Source organism: Genypterus blacodes, unplaced genomic scaffold, assembly GCF_046128005.1.
Source record: "Genypterus blacodes isolate CSIRO-AG114 ecotype Tasmania unplaced genomic scaffold, CSIRO-AGI_Gbla_v1 ptg000053l_1, whole genome shotgun sequence".
In the NCBI taxonomy this organism is placed as follows: domain Eukaryota; kingdom Metazoa; phylum Chordata; class Actinopteri; order Ophidiiformes; family Ophidiidae; genus Genypterus; species Genypterus blacodes.
Genome location: NW_027466865.1, coordinates 4,265,130 through 4,289,747, shown reverse-complemented (window position 1 = coordinate 4,289,747; position 24,618 = coordinate 4,265,130). Strand labels below are relative to the sequence as shown.

At 42.3% G+C, this 24,618-nt stretch overlaps 2 protein-coding genes across 2 annotated transcripts; one reads left to right on the top strand and one right to left on the bottom strand.

Annotated features, from left to right (window-relative positions):
- Positions 1-55: 55 nt before the first annotated feature.
- Positions 56-5,984, bottom strand: inpp5e (inositol polyphosphate-5-phosphatase E). The gene is made up of 11 exons (XM_076150979.1): positions 5,885-5,984; positions 4,352-5,160; positions 3,521-3,644; positions 3,306-3,403; positions 3,070-3,194; positions 2,610-2,729; positions 1,884-1,991; positions 1,481-1,642; positions 1,267-1,382; positions 1,035-1,171; positions 56-848 (listed from the first exon to the last, which is right to left on the bottom strand). The coding sequence occupies exons 2-11, from the start codon at positions 5,113-5,115 to the stop codon at positions 719-721; spliced, it is 1,884 nt and encodes a 627-aa protein (XP_076007094.1). The 5' UTR covers positions 5,116-5,160; positions 5,885-5,984; the 3' UTR covers positions 56-718.
- A 1,418-nt stretch (positions 5,985-7,402) lies between these two features.
- LOC143001355 (gamma-crystallin M3-like) lies at positions 7,403-8,163 on the top strand. Its single transcript, XM_076150913.1, has 3 exons — positions 7,403-7,435; positions 7,530-7,772; positions 7,885-8,163. Exons 1-3 carry the CDS (start codon positions 7,403-7,405, stop codon positions 8,161-8,163), a joined length of 555 nt encoding a protein of 184 aa, XP_076007028.1.
- The last annotated feature ends 16,455 nt before the right edge of the window (positions 8,164-24,618 follow it).

Below are 24,618 nucleotides of genomic sequence, written 5' to 3'. Positions count from 1 at the left end.
TCTAGTGTAAATCTAGTGCCTTTGTACCCTTGCTGCAAAAAGAATCAGTCAAATAGAAAGGATAAGTAACATCTTATTGAAATAATCAATTAATAAAAACAATCAAATGTTACAAATGTACAAAATTTTACATTAACAAATCACATCTCCTCTCAGTGCTTATCCTGTGTCCATGACTCAGTTTTAAGATGAAACACATTCTCAAGAATCGGAAAACAGTCAAGAAACTACAAAACTCAACAGTCTGAATAAGAGTAAGTGAGGTTGAGTCATGTATGTAAAGTTTCCATTAGGCAAAAGGAAACAGGAAAGCCAGGCCCAAATCGGACACTGCATCACAATTAGGTTTCTAGGTTGAAGTTGTGTGAATTAATTCCTTAAGGAAAAGTAAGTGCAATTAAACCAGGTTTTAGAAAAGTATCTTGTTTTTTTTTTAGCAGAAAAGATACTTATAGAACCGTGCAGCGCTTAATTCTTTAAATATTTTATTTACTCTTACTCCGTACCCCCTTGCTCAAGAATTGTATACAGTAACACTTGCTAACAATGGCCAGTAGAGGGCACACAATGCTCAGTTAATTTAGCCTGCACTGAATTCTGGGTTAAGACAACTCTGGTTTCTATTTGGTCCTTTTTTCTATCTGGACTCCAGGATCTGGCACAGTCGGATCCGGCCCACCCCAGTCTGATCTGGTCTATCCAGGTATTTAAGTCCACATTAAGAGATGGAACAGATGGTGCTGCTGCTTTGGTTCATGGCTTCTCTTCTCTTCATCTCTCTGGTCATCCTCCTCCTGATGCCCTCCAGGTACAGGGTTCTGTCAAACTGTGCCGCACACAGGGGGATACTGAAAGAGACGGGGACAAACAATATTACTTATTGGTCACTGACAATTTATAGATTATTAAATGTATCCTTAAATCTGTCTTGAGAACTACATTCTTCCAACACATTGAAACTGCAAAAACAAAACCCGTGTTGCTGTCTCACACTAGCTATGTTTTTTGATTGACAACGGCGCAGTGGGACTCACTTGTCTCTACCTGGCCTCAGTTTGACCTGGAAGACGGCCATGACAGGGCGGTGGTCCGAGGTCTTGATGTTAGAGCAGCTTGTGTACTTGACGACCTTAATATCATCACTTTGCCTGTTCCTGAACAAAATCCTATCCTGTGACAGAAACAGAAGGTCGAAACAAACTTTGAGAGCTCTGGCAGGTGTAGATCGCAATTACAGAAGCTAGAAAATATGGACGGATGTCTCACTGTGTATGACGGCGTTCTCTGTTTGGATGTGGTGTCGTAGACGTCGCAGCCAATGTCAAATTTGTATGTGGGGCGGAAGTGCACGGGTGCTTCCTGGAAGCCTTTAAAGATGGAACCTTGGGGAGGAAAACAAAGCACACGGCTGTACGAAACAACACAACAGAATGTTTTCCAGTTGACATGCCACTTAAGTCTTCTTTCTAGGATATCATACCTTCTTTCATTTCCTTGGACAGCTGGTCATGCTGCAGCAGAGAGCTCATATCATTGCCTACTGCCTGCTTCATGATGTTCTCCACTTCCCCCCGGTCCTTACTCAGCCGGAAGTTAAAGTCACCGAACCAGAAGACCTGGTCGAACCGCGTGGTGACATCAGCTATGGAAGAATACAATTTTGTGATTAAATCAAGTGAAGATTGTGTGAAAAGGGAGAGACAACACCACCTGTTGTTATAGAAAGATTAAACACATTTGAAGACAGATGTTAGGCCAGCTGTCAAGTTCAAATAGACATTTCTTTGCAGCCAATCAAGCCATTAAATGATCAATCACACATTTTAACTGTGGGTGTATTAAAAAGCACAATTTGTCAAAAACACAAACTTAAAAAGACGTACAGGGTGTGGAGCGATAAGGGTTTGTGTCTGGAAGGCTTTTTGGAAGAGCGAGAGCTTCGATGATCTTGTTGTAATCCAGTATCCGCTCGTACACTTTGGCATCTCCAGCTATGACGGACAGAATGACACGTTAATGCATGTGGTAGCGTGCTACGTATTTAATATAGTAGCAGATGTAAAAGCAGGAATGTGAAGTATAAGTACAGTGTAAAATAGATAAGGCTCAAAGCATCGGTGCTGGTAGTGATACTTAAGGAATACTACTCTCTAATAATTATCACAAGTGCCTCTAGTATTGTGACTCACTTAGCCAGATGTACTAAGGAGGAAGCCATACATGCAACAAGAACATCTTCAAAGAGCCTGATGTTCCTGTGACCATTGTTTCCATTATTACCAAGACGGTTAAGGCCCATGAATCTATAGGCAACATCTCCGCACATGGCTGCAAGTGAGAAATAAACCCATGATTGATGACAGTGACAGCATCCATCCCTATCTGAATTCAAACTGGCTTCATGGTAGAGGACCTGACAAAACCCTGCTTCTAATAAAGAAACACACGAAAACGTCTGAGCCTCCTGAAGTGGCTCTATGAGTCTGAATCTCAGTCCGCAGCTGAAACTGGCAGTTGGGAGAAAGACTCGACAACGCAAATATTCGGTCGTTCTGAGAACAGCCTTGAGGTTAAAAACCTTCCTGACCAGAAAAAAAAAACATACTCACAGGTAAAATGGGAGGTGATGAAGAGGAAGGACGTGCCAAAAAAGATAAAGGCCACGCCCACAGCCCCTTTGGTCTTGATCTGTGAGATGATCCTGGTTGTGACTGTGGCGTGTTCCACCTCTGAATGGGTCAACAGAGCAAATATGGTGGTTAGACTCTAGAAGTCAGAGCATTTTATAAATCTGATCAATGAAGAACAGGATGGAAATGTCAGCACTATCGTCAGTTCATGCATTTATTTATCTTATTTACAGCATGAAAGCTTAGGTGTGAAGTGATTTTCATGATTGATCCTTGAGCCTTGACTCTCTTTAGCCATTGAAGCATAAATATTTATTCTGACAATTTGTGAAAGATTTTGACAGGATTCATACATTCAGCTCATATTCCAACAAACTGCAAGAAAAGTGAATTCTTGATTTAATATCTATTGCAATATGTTTAAATAAGCAGGACTGACCTGAGCAGAACCACATCAGGTCCCTTCTGACAAACACAGAGAGATACAGAACGCCATGTGATGCAGCATACAGCATGACGTAATAGGGCCCTAGAGTCTCCTGAAGACGAGTCTCCCATTCTCTCCTGCACACACACACACACACACACACACACAGACACAGATAGTCAGAAAGTCTTGTCAAATTAACTCTCTCTCTTGTGCTTCATTGATATATTTAAAAAAGCGCTCCATACCTATCAGGGCAGCCCTCTTGGACTCCTATGATATAAAAGTCTTGTGCAAATTCAGAGTCTGTTGGAAGCAGGAGATCGTCTAAGTTCCCTGGAAGACCCTGGAAACAGAACAAACCGGGTTACAGCATAGTTTGTGCTTTGAAGAGGCAGGGCTCTATTGTTCAGTGTCACTTAGTGTGTGAGTGGCAGCAGAACTATGTTTCCCGCCCTCGTACCTTCTCCCCCTGCATGTTCCAGGTGGCCACGTAGACGCCCACTCTCCTGTCGGGAAAGCAGCGGTCCAGCTCCTCGGCCCCCAGCAGAGCTCCACTTCCCAGCACGCTACCTTCCAGAAAACTCCTGGGAGAAACCAGACAGGGCAGCACATTGAACAGGAAAGTTTGCCATTCATATAGTATCGACTGAAACCAGCAGGATGATGGTTTGGTTCTGGCTGCTACATCACAACTGTTTTGGATCTGTCTCAACATGAATCGGAACAGGCTGTTGAGCTTTAAGAGAGAACTTAAGGCTTTTGTCCACTGCTGCTCTGGACTAAGATCCATTTATTGCCTCTACTGGCAAAAGTAATATGCTGATCAAGCATCTCCTCTGATCCTGTTTTAATCCCCCCTCACTCTCCCTCCATTCCCTTTTCTTTGACAAGAGTGAGGAGTAAATGCAGTGTAAAGTTCTAAGGCCTTGGTTTCAGGAGCGTGCATTAAGTGTATTATGTTAATCAGCCCCACCCAAGGAACACCGCCACAGAAAGTGAACCCAAGCTACCAAAATCATACACAATGTGCAACCAAGGGCATAGAATGTTAACTTTGAGTCACGGTAAAGAAGGAGCCTGAGAAAACCCTGACACTGAACATTATTCCTTCTAGATTTCTAAACCATGACAGTGTAATTTAGAGTCATTTCAAGAGTCATTTAGAAGGGTTAGATGAAGTTACAGGCTTCTACTAAGACTCTGACACTGGATTAGATAACGTAACAAATCTAGCCTGAGGAGAACTTCAGCTCCAGCAGATATGGACCACTGCCTCCTAAGTCTACTGCACCTGTTCCTCACGTCCTGCGGCCTGATGGGGCTGAGCACGCTGTAGGAGGACTTCATAGAGTTGACAGAGGTGCTGTCAAACCCCATGTTCTCCAGAAGCCGGCTGTCACTCAGGTTCCTTTGCAGTTTTTCTCTGGCCAACGTGCCATAATCCAAACAATCCCCGTCAATCTGATTAGCTGCCTTTAAAGTGGCCGAGGCAAAGTTCTTCTCAAGCGCAGGAAGCAGCCGAGCGGATTGCACCGGAGAGAGACGCACCCTGGATGACCTCGCTCTGTGCTCTGTGGAGTCGCTCTGCTGGCTGCGGGGCCTCCTCTCGTACTCGGAGAGACCAGGGGATCCGGTCACAGCGGCTGAAACAGGTCTCACAGAGGAGGCCTGGTTGTTCCCACTGACGGCGGCTCTGCTGTGAATAAATCCACCCGGAGCTGAAGTTGTTTGCTCCTCTTTGAGCGAGTCTGTGGAGGAGCCGGTCTCAGCTGGGTCACTCAGACTTTCCTGGCTGTTTCTTAACCGCCTGGTTCGTGTCGTTCCATCCACTGAGACGCTCTTGCCGGCCTTTGACAGTCTTGGTAACAAGGGCGGCCGAGGGTGAAACAAATCGATCTCAGCCTCTGGGGTTCGAGCGACCTTTGGGAGTTTGATGGCATCTGTGTGTTCCTTGTAGATTGTGGCGTCTACAAAGTGGCCTCTGTTGTCATTGACAGCAGAGTCTTCACACGTCGGTTGGAGGCAGCTGTCAGCTTCATCCTCAGTCATCCTCATTTCATGACTTAAAGCTGTGCTCAGGCAGAGGCGGCTTTCTCATTGCTGACAAACACAGAATTTGGAGACAAAGATCAGAAAGAAAAGATGACAGGAATACATTTTTAGTTCAAATAATAGGATATGATTGTAATCAGGGATGAAACTGGGAAATCAACCAAATTAAGGCATCAAACAAACAAGACGGGGGGCTAAACACATTTCTTAAAGTTCTCTAAAGTTTCAGTAATTGAATTTAACAGCGCCCTCTGCAGGTAAAAGGCATATGTTGATACCTGTGACCAGATTTATTTACCAAATAATATTAGGTGGGTATATAACACAGTACTTTAGCAGCTAAAGACACTAGAAGTATGTCATCTTGGAAGGCTTTCAGCTTTCAGTTCACTTAAACTCATTCAAATGTAACTTTACCGAGTATTGTTAACCAGATTAGCGTTAAATAACCTCCCCTTTGGCGGCAAGCGAAGAAAGAAAATGCAAATGATTTAACGTGTTACTTTCCCGCTACCTTATCTTAACGGAACGCCATGATTTAAACTTGGTTGACACGCCAAGTTAGCTCACCAGAGTAGCTACAGTATCGAGCAAAGCTATCAAATGTAAGCGAAGGTGCTGCTAAAGCTAGCTTAGCTCGTATTTTCATGGAGACCGTGTTAGCGATCAGCTAGCGCTTAAGTTTACTGGATCTCGTTAAATATCAAACGAATTCCGGTAAAGTTCCATTTGATATATTTCGCCATGAGAATAAAGTTCTGATTTGTTTTACCTGTATCAGAGTTACAATGGTAAAGTTCGCATTTTCATTGTTTTTCACGTGTTTGGCTTGTTTGGCTTGGAGAGAGGCTAGTCACGTTAGCCGGGTGACTTCCTTAGCAACGTTTGACAACACAGAGTTTGTTACCAAGAGAGTAATGTTGGTGAACCGAGGTCTTATCACAGCGCCCCCATGTGGCGAGAGCTCGATGTACACGAAACAGAGCAAACCACCTCTTTACTTTTACTTTTCTCCTTATTTAGTTTCTATGTCAGTTAGGCTTCTTCTATGGATTCGTTTTGTTATTTTGACTGTGTAAAAATCCATTTCAATGATCATTTACTGGATTAACAAAAGAAAAATGTCACTCTCAAAGCATATGGACGCCACACTTTGACTCAGTATATAATTATGTTGGCGAGAGAGACACCAAAACTATAACAGCTAAAACATTGCTATGATATTTCAAAAAGAAGGAAAGAAGTGTGTTTTGTACACACGTAATTCAAGGTTTACTATTAGAAATATTGAATATACCGACTTACTTTACTCATTATTATATACAGTATGTATATGTTGTGGTTTCATTTATGACCTATGGTGTATTTTTGTATATTGTAACAGTGTAAATATTCGATTGGGTTTATCTTTGTAACTATATCAAATCATAAGGGGATAAGGATTTAGTCAATGGTAAGCTGATAAAACAATCTGTTGTTTCTATGACATATATCTAGCTATTCCCATATGCATTTATTATGTTTTCACAATTAGTTTCACCATTTCAAAACGTCTAATGTCATAAATATTAAGTCTAAATCATGTCAGACTCATGTAAAGCAGCTTGACAGAATATATTTTATTATTATATTTCCATTTTGATCACATCACTACCCATGATCAAGAAAATAATGTTGTTCACCTGTTCACTGAGTTGAGTTTCATTGATCAACTCATTATAAAACTTAATTCAATCAAACTGTCATCATGTTGTGTGTCTTTCAGATTCAGAAACAATCACTGATAAGTTATGTTTATAATGTTATATCGTTGTTGCTATTACAAAAAATACCACTGGAGTGCTTTACATGATTGGGGCATTTCATACATGGGGCACATGATAACGTTCCACCTGCACAAACGTACCATTTGTCAATTTACAAAAGTTACACCACTCAGCAAGTATTATGAACCAAATGTTAAAAAAAGAAAAAAGATTATTGCTGACAAAACACAGCATGCCACAGCGAATAAACAAGGCAAAGTTGTGACTGCTGATTGTTAACCTTTTCAGTGGGGCCTTTGTGTGGCCGCTGTGTTGCTTTTCAAGCCCCTGAAAGTGTGCCCTCTATATTCTGTGCATTTCTATGGCGCTCTTGCTGGCTCAGGAGGTTTTCACAATGGGCCAGAGTCTGTCGGTCAGGTATAAAAGGAAAGGGTTAAGCAGGTAAGAGTACAGTTCAGTGCAAGAGCAAGAACAGCAGCAGTTCCACCAGCAGCAGCAGCAGCAGCAGCCCACTGACCAACAAAATGACTTCCACTGGAATGAACATGATGAGCAAGGTAAGCTCTCACATTTCTTTAATTTTTACATTATTAGCGTGCATCACCTTTTATGTACCTCACTTGTGCTAACCAAAACCTTTGCCTCGGTCAGATCGTCTTCTACGAGGAGAAGAACTTCCAGGGTCGCTCCTATGAGTGCATGAGCGACTGCCCCGACATGTCCTCCTACCTGAACAGGTGCCACTCCTGCAGGGTGGAGAGGGGCTGCTTCATGGTCTACGACCGCACCAACTTCATGGGCAACCAGTACTTCATGAGGAGGGGCGAGTACTCTGACTACATGAGCATGATGGGCATGAGCGACAACGTCAGGTCCTGCCGTATGATTCCCATGGTAAGATAACATACTGTAGCTGGCTAGTTCCACTACTCCCCATTTCCTCAAATTTGTAGCTGAGATTTGTACTTATCCTCCTGTTAAACGCGCTCTTTTATCCCCACTACAGCACAGGGGATCCTACAGGATGAAGATCTACGAGAGGGAGAACTTCGGCGGTCAGATGTCCGAGCTGATGGACGACTGTGACAACACCATGGACCGCTACCGCATGTCCAACTGCATGTCCTGCAACGTGATGGACGGCAACTGGCTGATGTACGAGCAGCCCCACTTCAGGGGAAGGATGATGTACATGAGGCCCGGCGAGTACAGGAACTTCATGAACATGGGCAGCAGCAACATGAGGTTCATGAGCATGAGGCGCATCAACGATTCCTACTACTAGACTCTCTTTGCACTGAATAAAGCTGTCATAACCTAAACTGCTCCTGTGTGCGAGTCTTTTTTTTTTATCATTGAAGGTATTTGCTTGAGTAATGCCTCAATTAATTTCCACACACTTACACCTATAACAACTGACCACTATATCTAAAAATATCTTCAAATACAACTTTCTACTTTTAAGGGTCTAGACAAACAAAGATTAAATACCTAACTTGTGCAATATGATGCAATCCATTTCAACACAAAGTCAATACAGTTGGGATGTGTGTGTGTGAGAGAGAGAGCAGAGACCAACAGTATTTGTGTGTGTAATTTCTACGCAGTGGTTCAGCTGAGTTCTGTCATTCAAAAGTCAAACATTTCTGCTAAAATCATGGCGCTGGAGTGCAAACTCAAGCATGTTTAGACTGACTTCTAAGTGGATTTTAAACTGTTGTGTCTATAAATCTCTCACGAGACACTTGCAGGAATGGCAGAGAATCTCTTGTTATATTAATCTTGTTCCTGTTTGGCTTCAGTTTTGGTTATTGTCTTATTTTCTCTGGCTTTGGCTTGTTTCTGTCATACGTTGTTTCCTTCGGGTCTCTTCTTGTGAGAAACACAATCACACAGAATAATCACACAGGTCCAGAAGGTGAAATGTCTTAACACTGAAATGATATGATACACAAATATGGCAACATTTCACTGATTACTTGCAAGTGTTCACAGTTATCACTTTGTTATCACTTTATCTCACTTTCACTTGATGTTTGGCTTTGTGCAGGTACACGTATGGTTTCTTGTTAAATTCCTCAGAACACGTCTCTGACTATCATTCTCTCTTTGCCTTTCCTCTCTCCTCTTCCTCAAGAGAACGGCCAATCCAGCGAGCGCGCAGCAATCGATGCCCTGATACGAGATTCAGCCTAATGAGGATCAGAAACATCTTAATAAAGACCCATAATCCACCACTTAATCCCTCATTACAAAATCATCTGCATTCACTGGTCCTGCTCCAGGCTGCTGCAGTGATGGCACACTCAGGCCCATTGTTCTGCCTCGCCCCATCCCTCACTCACAGGGCTACGTCTCCCTTTGTCTCCCCGCCGGTTCAGTTATATTTGATCTGTTCTCATTAGACTTTTAGACGAGATGAGCCAAAGGGCCTGAAAATAGTGCTTTTGTGTGCACTTCTATGCTATCAGCTGTCTGAAATAGAAAATGAGACATATGCTTAATGAGAAAGAGATGGAGCGGGAATTGCCGTCCGACAGAGAGATAGGAAGCCATTGTGTGGATAAAGAGCTGTGACCGATACCGTTAAAGGACAAACTTTCCAGGCAACGGCCGCAGCAGTGATTTGGACTTATGAGAGTGTGAAAATTGCTGTGAAGTGGGACAGATGGATTAAAGTCTCATGCACAGCCCTGGAGAGATGAAGGAGATACTGAGTCTGTCTTTTACTTTACTGCAGCATTCGCATAAAAGTTAAGGAAGTTTTGGGATTGAAATTCTGAGCGTGATCAAAGCTGATAGCTTTTGTTGTTGCCAAACCCCTTCAGTTAATGACTGCACCATTAAGGAAATTGATCGAACAACTGACAATTTTAATCAAAATTACGTTACTGTTTACTGTTAACTTTGATATAAGAGAATAAAGGATTTTGTTAATAGTGTTGGCATGAGGCAGTCTACTGTAAGTGAAGTGCTGACGCAGTAAGAGCAGAGCAGTATTTAGGGATGATTGATGTTCTGAGCCTGGTATGGAACGTTCTAACTCACAGGCCTCCTTCTATATGGACACACTTCCATCTGACTGTGATGCTTTAGAGAAGTGTTTCATCCCTTTGCAGTTTAGAAACCTTTATTAGAACTGATATGACATCAGTGTCTGAAGGAAAAAGCTTTTGACATGTTCAAAGCCACAATTATATGTAGTAGCCAACACTTACACAACACATGTGCTTAAACCAGCCCAGTGTGGGTAAATCTGGTGGATGGGAAAGCCACAAGCAAAATTAGCCCCACAACAACAGCATCCAGACAGACAGACACACTCCAGTTTACACTAATGAAGTAGGTTAACATTGAATGATGTGTTTAGATAAAGGAGAGAAATCTCTTTTACCTGAGGTGAAGCTATGAGATGATCCTCACGGGGGCTGGATAATTAGCCCCATGAAGGTATGGGGGCGGCTGGACTGCCTCTCCCTCTACATTTCTTTGTGTACCAAGGTGAACAGAAGGTGGAGGAGGATAAAACAAAACAAATAAAACTCATTAGAGCCGCCTGTGTGGCTATGAACCCCCTGCTGCAGTTTGCTTAAACACCACAGACATGATTAGCTCACAGGAGCCATCGTTATTCTGCCTGAGTATGAATGCAGATCAAAGCCTCGTGTTCATTGTCTGTTAACCTGAGGGAGGATTCACAAAAATCACAGCTCCTTTTTGACAGGTTTCCATTATCCCTTGATGTGGGCCTGCAGTGACCCAAAAATCACTTTACATAGCAAGAGCAAATCTGGAGATGGGAAAATCAAAATGATTTATTCAATAATGCACTCAAAGCAATTTGTTTTTATGCAAAATTGGGTTTATTTTTGTTGCTGCAAAGGGTTCACCTGTAGTTCTACTCAATTTGTTCATAAGAGGTAAAGTTGTCTCCAGGTACAGTGAGTCACCTGCTCCAGCATGGAGACTTCTGCCATGACTGTTTCCCACGCGACTCCTTACTCACTGTCCATGTCACTGCCTCTCACCCGTTACATCACTGAAGATGAAAACCTAAAAATGGAAATTTTACAGATTAGCACTGCGCAACTGCTATAATTGTGACTGTCTAGCATTAAACAAAAACATACCACTGAAAAATAGAAAGTCCACAAAAATGTCAAACCTCCAACATGACAGCAAAATCTTGCAAATTTGTAATTTTAATAATAGAAAATGTTTAGAAATGTATGTCATGTCAATGACCTGAAGTTGGAAGTAATTATAACTGTTATATTGAATACCGTCTCATGAACAGCTTGTGAATGTGAACCACAGATGCTGCACCTATACTTGAGGGTATTTTGCTCCGACATGCTGTATGTAATCCGCTGATCTCCTGCCTCATTTCACACACACACACACACACACACACACACACACACACACACACACGCACACACACACAGACCTCATTTGCATCAGTGAATCCTCTGGGTTCTGAGCTCGCTGGTATGGCGTGAGGGCAGCCCAAGTGTCCGCCCCATGACCCCACCAATCTCCATTCAGACATCAGTCCTTCTAATAAGGGCAGTGGGATGTTGCTCCTCAGGTATGATGGCCTCAGTGGGCTCTGACGGCTTGATCTCATCTGTGCAAATTCTAGCATTTGTATCCCACCTTCCCCTCCTTCTCTCGCACATACTCTCCTGCCACGTATTAGCTGTCCACATTAGGTGAAAATAAGGGCAGGTGCAAAGCTTGTTCCTCAGGGAATGCTTACAACTCTATCTGTATGTGTGTGTGTGTGTGTGCGTGTGTGTGTGTGTGTGTGTGTGTGTGTGTGTGTGTGTACTGTCTACTATTAGAGACAGAATGTGCCTGCAAACACATTGTACACTAATCACACACAACAGCACGTTACAGGCCTCAGGCATTGCAGCAAGCTTAGACTATGGGGAGGTGTACAGGGCAAAAACCAACAATATACACACACACACACAAAATAACAATGCCTCCTCTAAACTACATTTCTTGAGCCACTTTATGAAGCTAACAATCACTATTTTAAACAGTTACGCTGTTTGTTCATCTGTGTTTCTTGCATTTTTGTCTTTCAGCGTTATCCAACTTATGCAAGATGTCAGTTGACAAATTCTTGACTCAGGTTTGAAACCGTTGTTGCATAAATGACTGAGGTGTTGCGGAATTCTGGCAGAAGAAATTCAGCCGTTGTCTCATCTGTCCACTTGCTCATCTCATCTTACGCTCCTTATATTAAATGTATTGGTGAGGCGACTCCTTTTGTTTACATTTGGAGTATGAATTGCGCCTCCATCTATTATAAGCAAGGTTATACAGAGTATGCAGTCTTATGCAAACAAACTGATGAGACTTTAGGTCATTTTAACAAGCAGACTGACCTTTTCCCTCTGCTCAGACTAATCTAACTTTGTTGCTACAAGCACACTACACATATGCTCGGTTACTTCCCCCTAGTACCCCCCCCCTTTTTGCTTCCTGTGCCTTTGCTTAACGGCCTCCCCCCATCATTCCCAGCCATCACTGATAATGACCCGGCACCATAGGTGGAATGCAGGCCCTGGCGCTGAGCGTTTCCCCTCTATTTGTTACCGTTCGGAAGCCTTGGGAAAGAAACAAACACTGGAATTCAGTCGGCTCACAACACCAGATACCCAGGAAGAGGTGAATGGAGAGTGGATGTAGCAGCATTGGGAGCGAGACGCCTCCTATTGTTTTCCATTTGTGTTACACCCTCTCACTGCATCAGTAAATACTACGCGGGTCAGACATTGACCTCTGGCTTTTGACCTTGCAGGCATAAAATAGCGTGAGCAGTTTAAGTCCGGCTTTCATCCGGCAACATATGAAAGATGGGGAGAAAGTTGAGTGTCTATGTATCTGTGTATTTTTTATTTGTGTTTACTAAGAACTAACCGATATAACGTTCAAACAATACACAAAAAATGATCAAAAATCTATTTTTTAACAATTCTGGGGCTATTTTCATCTCGACCCTTTGTGTTGTTAATTGTTTCAGGGAAGACTTCATCTCATTTTGTCTGGGATTAGCAGTATTAACTCTGTTGTGTTCAAATGAGGAACCACATTACTGAGTAGTTGAGGGAACTCGTCATGACCTCAGAGTCTGTTTCTCTTAATTAACCTCTTACCTTTATCACTTTTGGCATTTGGAACTTGAGAAAGTAAACATGTTGAACAGTCAGTTGCTGCGGACATGTGGATGTCTTAATGAATTCTATATTTCACTAATACACCATCTTTTCCACCTCATGGATCTCCCCGAGTGCCTGCATGTTTATCTCAATTGATCTCCTCTATAGGATTTCAAGGTACGTTTCATTTTAATGTTGCAGTTTGATATAATACACACCAATAGATTTAATTGCTATTGTAAGCATCTGCCATAACCTATACATTTTCAGAAGAAGTCTATCTATGGCTGCTGATTTGACCTGAGGCAGTTGTGGTGCTGCAGAAACTAATGACCCACAGTGACCTCTGACCTCTGCCCTCAGCCCAGGCCCTTTAATAAAGTTTTACCAGATAAGTTCCATATGGTGATTTTAAGAGGATTTTAAGAGGATGGCCTATTGAAACCCCCCCAGCCACCATCCCCCAACACAAACAGACTTTCTGAAGATAAAGCTGTGATCACTAACTTTACTACATTACACTGTATGTGCACAATTAAGTCATATGCAGAAATCAGGTTTAAATGGCAACATATTTGAGAATGTAAAATCTCGAACCGGACAGACCAGGGAAAGTATTTAACCCGCCAAAGAGCAACACTGAGACACTTGCCAATAAACTTATTGACATCTTCTTTGTGTCAGATTGGTTCATGTTGCTCTGATCATGCTGTTGACACAGCTGCAGGGCGGGTGTGACTGAGTGTGTTCAGGATGCACCTCAGCCTCACCCGCCAGCCAACTAAAGACTGGAAAGATTCTCTCCCTCTCACAGTGAAAAACCAGTCTGGGAAATGGTTTAACTTTCTCTGACCTGCAAAGGAGATTTCAGCAATTTCATCATTAGGGAATATGACATTTTCCTATCCAGTAATAAAAAGTGACAAAATGATCATTAAATAAAGATTAAATAGCTAATACATCAATCAATATACTTTAAAAATTCTTTACAAAATGTTACGTGTCGGTCATATAAAGTTCTTAGATGACTGATTGATGCACTTGATTACCCAGAAGACTGAGTTGTTCCACCTATTGAAGGGAGTGACGTGTGTTAACTTCGCAACATTTATGGGGAGGTGGAGCGCCTCAGCATTTGAGAACCTGATGAAGACTTTAACAACAAACATGTTCCTGTGTGTTCTACAACTCTGATAAAAAAAAATATTTGTGTTGTTAGAATTTGATAGCAAAATAAACAAATTCGTTATTTTGAAATACACACTTTTCAATATTTAGATTTTTCTGTATTTTACAAATTAAATTGATTAAATAAAATGTATTTCTATTCGTTTTTCTCAATTTGGAAAGATGTTAAAGTTATCTGATTGAGTCTTTGTATCTGTGTATGACAGCACTATTAGCGTGGCATTTACTATGGAATGGAGCAATGAACATGTGTAATTATAAGGATGTTTTTAAGCATAGACAGCTTGGCTCTCCTTGATTCAGTAAGTCAATGTAGTATTTGAGGCCGTGGCGTATCATAGCCAATAGAGGGCAGTGGTGCGTTTACTCGCCCTTGCACTCAGCTTTGAGGTTGGTCTGAAATGAGCTTCTGCAGTCCCACAGAACAAATTCGCCAGATCTCCTTCGGAAAACCAAACATCTGAAACTAAACCTGACAAGGAAGCCAAACTCTGACCCTTTGTCCACAATGGATCAAATCTCAGTTCTGAGACGCCGCTGGTATCTTTCTATCTGGTGTGGTATCTTAGTTTCAGGGACAGGGAAGCCCTGCCCTGTAGGCAGATAGTGAGAGGAGGGCAATGAGGAGGAAAAACTCTTTGTCTCACCCTCTGCCTTGTCCTCAAGCTGGGCTCAAACATTTAGCTTTGTGTGAGTGTTGGTGTTAATGTATCCAGTGACAATAGTATCGGATGGGTGTTCCACAGGGACATGGGGTCTGTGATCTATATTTAACACAGCATAGCCCTCTGCTGTATGTCGCTGTGTTTTGTTTCAGTGGAGTATAGGTTTTCTGTATTGTTGAACGAGGAGGATGTCCTCTTTGCAAAGTGCAACAGGTGCTACAGGCACGGGCTTCCCCAAGGACCAATAGGGAAGAGATCTCCCTGTATGGTGCAGAATTTGTATGCCTGAGAATAGAGGATGCCTCATGACAGCACAGAGCAAATGACTGACTGATGTGCTGCTAGTAGAGACGCATCTGGGACGTCTACTCTGTACTGCTGTAATGTAATTTACAAACATGTGGAATGAACTTAAGTTTGGAGTAAAGACAATAGTGCTAATTGTTCTTGTTATTATATAAAAATGAAATTGTAGTCATAGAGTCAAAGTGAATATCAGGACAATAGTTAGCTTATTCCAAACCAAATATCCAAGTGTCAAACCGGTGTTTCCTCCTGCCCCTCTTTGCCCTCTCTGTTCCACAGCTGAAATTCGAGACCTCTGGGATGGAACGAGACAAGTCATCCTCCGGTCTTATTAATCCGCCCCAGAGTTAATCATTAATGGTATCTGTCAGGGAAAGACATTAACCTGTAGGTCACAGTGAAGACATCTGAAAAGCCACAGGAAAGGCATCACCTCAGTGTTGAGTCTAGGGGATACAAGAAAAATTGGACACTAAATGAGAGACAGCAAACCTCTGCCAGAGGTCAACAATCCTCCAGCCAACTGACATGATTCCCGTCATTGACATTTAAGAGCAAATTCAACCCAAAATGATTCCCCAGAGCTTCACTGGAGCTCAATGAATGAAACATTGCTTTGGACACTTGAAACAATGAGTATGCTCTTCCAACATCAGCGTCTGAATTTTTGGTAATGTGATTAAAGCAGCTTGTCTTAAACAAAATCACCTGAAATTATACCATCATGTGACTAACAAATGCATATCTATATACACAATCATATGACATCAATAGATACTTGCTTAACTGAATTGATTACCTTTGAACTCAATAACATCTTTGAAATTGAAGTGTTGTTCAGTTTACATAATTCAGCTGGTTCCACTTAATTAAGACACCTTATATTTGAACTTAAACAGTCCATCAGATTAAAACCCAACAGTTTTGGTGGCCTCTAGGGCTCAAAGCAACTGTTCTGTAAGGTATCAATGATGTTTTTACCATTCTTAGACAGTAATGGAAAAAATGCCAGAAGAATCCTAGAATGAGGATTTCTCTTGGGATAGTTTTTTTTTTTTACAGTGAGTTACCCTTTGACATTTTTCACAGAGGATCTGAGGTCATTTCCTGTTGTTCTATTCCTGATTGTATCGTCCTGAATGGCCCACTGGTTGTTTTCCATCCATCCAGGAAATCCTTGCTTAATTTGTTGTGCCTCTATCACCTCCTCTCCCTTTTTCTTATTCCCAAAGAAAATCCCGAGCAAACAGGCTGGCGGCTTATCAGCCAGAGACTTGAATCATGTTTACTTACAGATCATCAGGGAGCTTGGGAAGAGGCCTCAAAGAGGGGTGTCTGTTGGTCTTCAAACCCAGAGATTCACTGCTTCTGTGCCGTGCCGGGGGCCGCACACCCCGGCCATGTTTGATAGGTGTCGAAAGCCACTTGCAGGGCTTCAAAGGGTAACATGACGTCGGCAGATGTGTGACTGCTCACAGGGTCCTAATCTGTTCAGAGGAGGGATACAATCCGGATCTTTTTCATCCAGCCGCACAGAGACAGGGCTTTTTCCAAGGGGCCTGGTGTAATACAGTGCATTAGTGAGATAAAGGCCTCTCCTCACAGCTGTCTCATGCTGACAACCTCTTGGAAAAACTGGCTCGGGGTGGATCTGGGAGGATCCTTTCCTTCTCTGTTGCTGTATCTCTCTTCTCTCTCTGCAGCATCATTCTCCCTTTAAAGCCCGTGAGGTTCTTTATGCACACAAATCTTTTTTTATTATTTCTATGATAACTTCTCCCCATGGCCCTAATTCATAACTCTGAAGTCATAGACTCTTCACGATTTTTCTCAGACATACAAAGAGTCGTGAAAGAAAGTAATCAAATCCATTGCTTTAGTAAAAGTAGGAGTACCGCCTTTTGTTTCAAAACTGTCCATTACAAGTTAAAGTCTGATTGGCCTGGCTGCTGACCAATGAGGGCTTGATTCAGGACTTTTGGGAACATGTTTACAGAGTAAGGCAGAGTGATGGACTGAAGTCTCCCTCTCCTCAGCAGACAAGCAGCAGACGAGCCAGGTTGAGGAGAGGAAGGCATCAGCCGGCCAGACTGTGAAGGAATGGAAGGAAAGATGAAGGGACGACCCCAGACGTCACATCTGCCACCACTACTCCCCAGGGGCCTCTGGGGCATGGGAACCCTGTTCATCTCAACCCCAACCCCCTTCAGTGCTCTGACCAGTCCTCCAATCAGCCTGGGATTTGATCTGCCCAACAGGGACCCCATTTCTCCCACTCCTTTCCCTAAGTCTCTCTCTGTCTGTTGTCTTTCTCTCTACACTGACATTTTTGTTTTTTGCCCACCTCTTGGTGCCACCTTACTTCAGAAGAACCCTGCCAAGTAACCCTGCTGCTTTGCTCCTGCATGGCTCTCCTGAATGTGGCCTTATGTGCCTTCATGAATACCGGGATTACACACTTACAATTTATAAGTATCAGTTGCAAACAAATGGGAATTTCTATCACATTGTTACATTTACATCCGAGTATTCACACTTTTTGCAACTCTTTCCACACCACATTATCTCCTCTTTTTTTGCGTGTCTATAGTAATACAGCAGTTAACCCCCCTCCCAGCTGTTAACAATGGCATGCTGTGCTGGTAAAGACCTGTGGAGGCTGTGTGTGTGTGTATGTATGTGTGTGTGCATGCATGCGCAGCAGCTGTCAGCAGCTTGTATGTCTGCCAGCCAGTGGCCAGTACCAAGGGGCCTGCGGCTACCAAAGCTCACAGTAGCTTTTACATTGTTGCTGCACCAACAGCTGCCATACTTTTGGCTTATTGTATTATTAAAACAATGTATAGCCCAGCCTCTTGCCTATGGACAAAAATATCTCTCAGCATAATGTGGCCTTGGTCTTGCAGTTTCTAGTGAGAATGTGAAAAATCTGATTTGATTTTTTTGGGGAAGAGAGAGAGGGAGCTGCAATATCCACAGTAATGTGGGTGTTAAAAAAAACAAGCATCCTTTTCTTCTAGACTTCTTTCCACAGAAAACATTTTCCACCAAAACAACTTTCAACACTGAGCTCCAGGGTGGATAATTTCAAAAACACTAAAACATGGTCATGCGCTTTGTCAAAATGGTGACGTAGGCCTTAAATGTTGCCATGGAGAATAAATGACAACTTGCTTTTACCCTGCAGGTGATGTTTCATGCATGTTAGATTTTTCAGCTGGAAAGATGAGTTGATTCTAATGAAATTTAATTTTCATATATTCTGAAAAGTGGTGCAACAAACTGATATAATCAGTAATGACAAATGACATAAATCAATCCAGATTTTCAGATTGTCCAAATTTAAGGTTCAGGATCAGGTGGATTCAAATATATTTAGATTACATAGATTAGAAAAGAAACGGAAATCAAAAAGATGCAAAACTGGAATTTATTCTTGTTGAAGAAATGTATAAATAAAACCTGCATTGCATTGATTCTATGTGTAAATACAGCCATGGTGTTAAATCCTCTTATTCTTTCAGCGATGCAGCAACAGCTGATGCTGTATGTCATCAGAGTATAACATTACTTCTCAGACCCACAACAAATTAACATCAAAGGAACGACACATACTTGCCTCCACTCAGGCTCCACAATGCGGTTCTGTGTCACAGTCGAGGGACTCAACACACGCACACACACATCTCCACATGCCACAGCGAGACGCAGTGTGTGAAGCCCCACACATCATCAGGCTTTAGTGACTGAATTTCTCACACTTAAATCAAAATGTTTACGTTTATTTTGACATGCGTGTAATCTCAGATGAAAAGTGTTTAGCACATCAAGACAATTCATGCATAGTTGACTGATTCCAGCAAAACTACATCAAACCGAGTAAAATTCAACTAATGCTTTCCTGCATTATCTGAAACACATTGACTCTCACTTCTCACTATGAGGCACTGATACTCGCACACACAGACACTTTGTTATAAATCACAACGGAAAAAAAGATATGGTACTAATAGTCCAACTAAAGGTCAAGCTCATTGACAGTCTCACTGCAAGAGGAAATGAATTGTAAATAAAAAAATATAATAATAATATTTCTTCATTGACAACTAAGCGCAGCTGCCACTAATGCAATAGCCTGCCAGCTCAAATAATAGTATTAATATCTATTTCAATATTCATTTGCTAAAGGCCCAAGGAATTTTATTTTGAAAGGCTCAGACCATTCTGCACAGGTGTCACCAGTGAGCTCACCTCAACTTTAACTCCTGGAGGTGACATTTGGGAAAATTAAAGGGTTTGTTTCAGCTTTACCAGTGGTTCTTGATGTGAACAGGAAGTTTGGCCCACTGCAGAGCCACTGGAGGACTCGATTAGGAGCAAGAAAAGATACCAAGGCAATGAATAAGTTAAAAGAAATGTGTTATCAGCGACGAGCAGAAGAGGGGAAAATACAGAAGCAGAGAGCTCCAGAAATTCTGTTCCAGGCTCCACAGTAATTCCTGTGTTGAACAGAGGCAGCTGGGAGATTGGCAGCTATTCAATTCCTAATGAGTGACCATCTCCCTGACCCTGTTCCATCCCTCTCTCCTTCCCTCCATCCCGGCCGTTCAATACAACCCTCAGTCTAAACCTCCACCCTCTCCCCATCTCACTCCTACCAGCTCTCGACAATTAGGAGACGTATTGAACATAATTGCGGTGAAAGGATGTGAGCCTGTGTGGCCTTCGTTGCTGTCGGCCCGACTGTGTCAGAGCCAGACGCCTTGCTGCTCTGAACACTGTCCATGTGCTCATAGTGAAAGCCTTTGTTCCCACACAGGACCACATAGAGAGGCGATGACCACTGCACCCAGATGAAGTGGCACAAGTCCACACATTAAGTTTGGTCTGTGTTCTGATACTGGGCTCTGTTTAGGGGGGCTGCAAGAAATAATGGTTTACAGAGTTCACCACAACAGTTTGCCAATGCATCAGTTCAACCTTATCAGCCAAATTTCAGGTTTTCATTGGGGTCTGTCCAATCTCTGAGCTCCAACAAGCAGTTCCTGACCCTGGGGTTGGAGCTAAGAAGTGGGTCAGGGACTATAGTGCTATTATCAAAATGGGTCTTGGTTGCTTGGTGGGAAACAAAGGATATTTCCTGACGTGATTTCCTGTGGCGTGAAAGGCAGCATACGAAATGTTGGACATTCCTTGAACGCACCGGCTAGGACAACATTTATTACTTATAACATCATTAAAGCAACAACACTTTTACAAGTCCTCATTAAGTCCAGATAGGAATCAATAAATTCAGTAAAGAAAACAATACCACCATTTACCATAAGGGGCACTGTTAACCCAACTGTCATATCTGTCTCATGTTCTCAGGTGAAAGTAAGATTGCATGACTGCTGCTTTACTGCCAACATCATTGTCAATTAAATGTTATTTATGATCATTTACATAAACCTCTCATAAAAGGTTCAACCCTGCAATTGCATAATATCATCAACACTATGTGACAAAGTAAAGAACACACAACATGTTGGTACGGTCCCATTATATTACATTAGTTTTGCAAAGCTTTCACCATCACCAAGGTTATAGATAGAATTTCCCAGAATTCTCCATTATCAGCCCTGAGAACAGAGTGGTTGAATAAGTGAGATTGTCACATCGGCACAGCACAATGACCTCAGGTGGATGGGCTCATAAAAATAGCTTTCTTTGTTTTTGCTTTCCCCTGCACTTATGGGACTAAGTCAGACAAGCAAAGGTGGAATCTCATACAACACAAACAAACCCTGACCCAACTGAACCTTTCGTAAAAGTCAGTTATGCAAAATAAGGGATTTATCCTGTCATTCTGGTAGCAGTTTGAAGGGTAAACATCATGCAAAATAATAGCAGCTGCATGAAAAGATCGTTAACTGTCTGTGTTTGTTTTTAATCTCTCATATGATCCTGTTTTCTTTCCAGCCATCAGTTGCAAACACTGTTAGTTCGCGACAAAGATATTCATATGAAATCCTGGGAAGTGGTGAATGTTTATTTGTTGCTATACACAACATTAAAAATCAGGTAACTCAGGTCAGTTTGGCTCACAGGCTCAAAACATATTGTAACAGCATATTTGTGTGAATGCCAAACAGTAAACAGAAGCATCGAAATGATTTCCTCACGTTCTTTCCCAGGCTCCAAAGGAATTTTTTTCCTGCTTAAAAAACTCTCTCCAACGATGAGAGAAAGAGATATGGGTTTGATGGTAAACAATGGCCAGCAGCCCTTGGGCATTTTCCTTTGTGCTGCAGGAACGTAGAGGGGAAATTAACCGTTGACTGAGATGAAACAGGATGACAGGTGTCAGATGGATGAAACAGGAGTCAGATGTTCTCATAGATTGATGGCAGCAGGTACCTGGGCCTGGTGACGAGAAGCACTTCAGCCACTCTATTACACAGCGTCAGCAAAATAATCGCAAACACTTAAGGGAACATCATGTTCCGCAGCCAGACTGAGAAACTGAAACGTTGTGAGGCTGTAGCGTAGATGAATCTCACGACCGCCAGGTTTTTCAGGATCTTGGAGGTTTGAATGTGGGAGGAGACGAGTTCGACTTTATCCACTATCATATTACTGGATTTGGCTAAAAGGTTACCGTCATTAAATCTAAATGAAAGTCTGTGGAAACATCTCAAACTTCTCCTCTTTTGAGAGATTTCTTTGGTTGTTTTGCCATTGCCTTCTCATTTAAAGACCCAATTATTGATGTTTAAGCCCTTGGATAACATAGATTTAGTTGTTGTTTAAGTGTTCATTTCATTATCACTCCAATCAGCACATTTGAGAGCTGCTTTTTGTCTCTGGTGGCAGTGTTTTTGGAGTTAATCTCTCATGCTATCCTGCGGAGCGCCTTGCTGGTCACATTTCCTGTCACGCAGTGGATTCAAGGCTTCTGATCTCCACCTCCAGCCATGCGGATGTGGAGTCACATAGGGACTGACCACGTGTTCTTGCTCGTCCACATGAATACAACCTTTATTGAAATCTATATGGGTCAGAAACCGACATAACACGATGACGCACCATAGTGACATGACACAGCTCAGAGGGTGGAAAAACATTCTTTATTAGCCCAATAATATTTTTTATAAAATCTAACACTAACTGGTAGGCCTTACATAATTACATTGATCAAGCTGCAGTTTCATGCATGCAAAATAATAATGAATATTAAGCATTGCCAGATTTGTCCTGAGGACATCATAACAAACCTTGTATTCATAAAATAGCTTTCTCTTTGCCACTCTAGCGTATGATCACAACTTATTTGTCCTCCAAACCGAAATGTGACTTTGGGCGGAATGTTCCTGTTCCAAAACTAAATGCATAACAACACTATAAAATGAGTTCTGAGAGCCAGATGTCACAGCACCTGGTTAGGTCATCATTGAGTCACTGCTGTTTCTCAAAAACTGTCATAGCATTTGGTACAAGTACATTAAAAAATATAATTTATTGGCCCTTTAACTACACTGTGGCATTTTGAGGTCTGGACACTACCAGAGCAAACAGCCCAGAGAACAAGACCTGCATTCAAAATGATACTCAACACACAGCACGCACGCTGGGAACCAAATCATCCCGCCATCCAACATTAAATCATATGTCAAATATCATGTCATATATCTATGAGAAATACATACATACAGAACATACATCAGAAAGAAATACAACTATACTGTCTAAGCAATAGATAACAACTTAGTAATGTTTTCTGTTGCTGTTAAAGGATTAGATGGAAACGTTTGAAGTGGTGTTGGGAAAACTTTCATTGCCTTTCACTGCTGCATTGTTTTGTTTTCACAGTAGTCCTTGTTTGGCTGAAAGTGATAAGCTATGATAAAAGACATTTCACAGCTATTAGCAGTTGAGAAGTACAATAAACCCTTTAATTCCAGGTACTTTCTCACAGGTATAGTTTAAGGATTACCACCCACTGTCCTACGATTGTCTTGTCATGTGAGCCCGACAGGAACAAACCTGGTCTAAATGTGTAGGCGACTGTACTGTAAATGTCTCTTTGACAAGGCGGGGGGTTGGGAGAGGATATTCAAGTACCCTGTGAAAAGCATCAGAGCCAGAGCCCTAAATAGCTGTTTTCCTCTTAAGAGCAGGATTAAGTACATGTGATAATAGTTACCTGTTCTATTATTTATGCAAGTTCTTCCAAATGTCTTGAATGGGAAAAGGGGAATTCTGAAGAGCGTCAAGAGGTCTTTGACTGTGCTGTGGGTGAGACCTGGAACAGGACAATAAGAGAGGAGAGCCTTTTACCAGAAGAAGTCGAGGAGTTTAATAGCGCAAAGCAAAACATTTACTTCCTGTGTAGTGCGGACGTGCTGCTGGGAAAAGCAGCACAGTGGCTGATTCTGCGGGCCGAGTGCGACCGAGGAAGTTTGCTCTCCACGATTGTGCACGTTTGCTGCTTATCGTCTGTTCTGTCACAGGAGCCATTGTTCAAGCATGTAGGTTCTCATGCTGTGTCCTGGTCACTTTTAATTCACATGAAGTAAAGATCTCCAGACTGCAATGATGTACACAGAGGGGGCCAAGTCTGGTAAAATCAAATCAGTGTTATCAATCAGCTCATAACTTTAATAAGTGGAATCTAAGTGAAGACCCCCCACTTAGCTGACACATTTTGTTTGATTGTTCTCAATGTGTGTGTGTGTGTGTGCGTGTGTGTGTGTGTGTGTGTGTGTGTGTGTGTGTGTGTGTGTGTGTGTGTGTGTGTGTGTGTGTGTCTTTTCATTACATCCTCCATAATGTTGAGCATAAACCCCTCAGGTGCTTCATTGTCCCACACAAGGCCGGTTTTCCGTTTGCTCTTTGTGAGGCGCTAGTCACGAGCTCCCACACGGTTCTCATGCAGACATTACACAGCGACACACAGAGTGCTGCTAATCCTCACCCTTCCTTCCCCACACCAAACTACAATTATGTGATTACGCTCACAAACAAGCAGCACACACACAAACATACACACACACACAGAGAGAGAGACAAGGGGCTCAAGCATCTATTTTCCAAACTTTTATGGCTTTGAGAGGGGTTAGACCTCCAATAATAAACTGAATACCAATAAAATCTCAGACAAACAGTTATTTTAAAGGAAATATTTGTCTTACACAGATATGCAGTGGGAAAAAGGGTGAAAGCAGCGCAACAGAGTCAGAGACACTGAGAAATTCCCTAATGAGAGACGTTTAGAGAGAACCACTCTGCCCGAGCTGTGACCTTGTGCTGTTAAATCCCATATCACTAACCGCAGCCCGGAGACTTGACATGTAGCTATTTCATTCCCATGACTGGGCTGGAGATATTTACCCACAATTCCACCGGGTCATGGAGCCAGTCTGT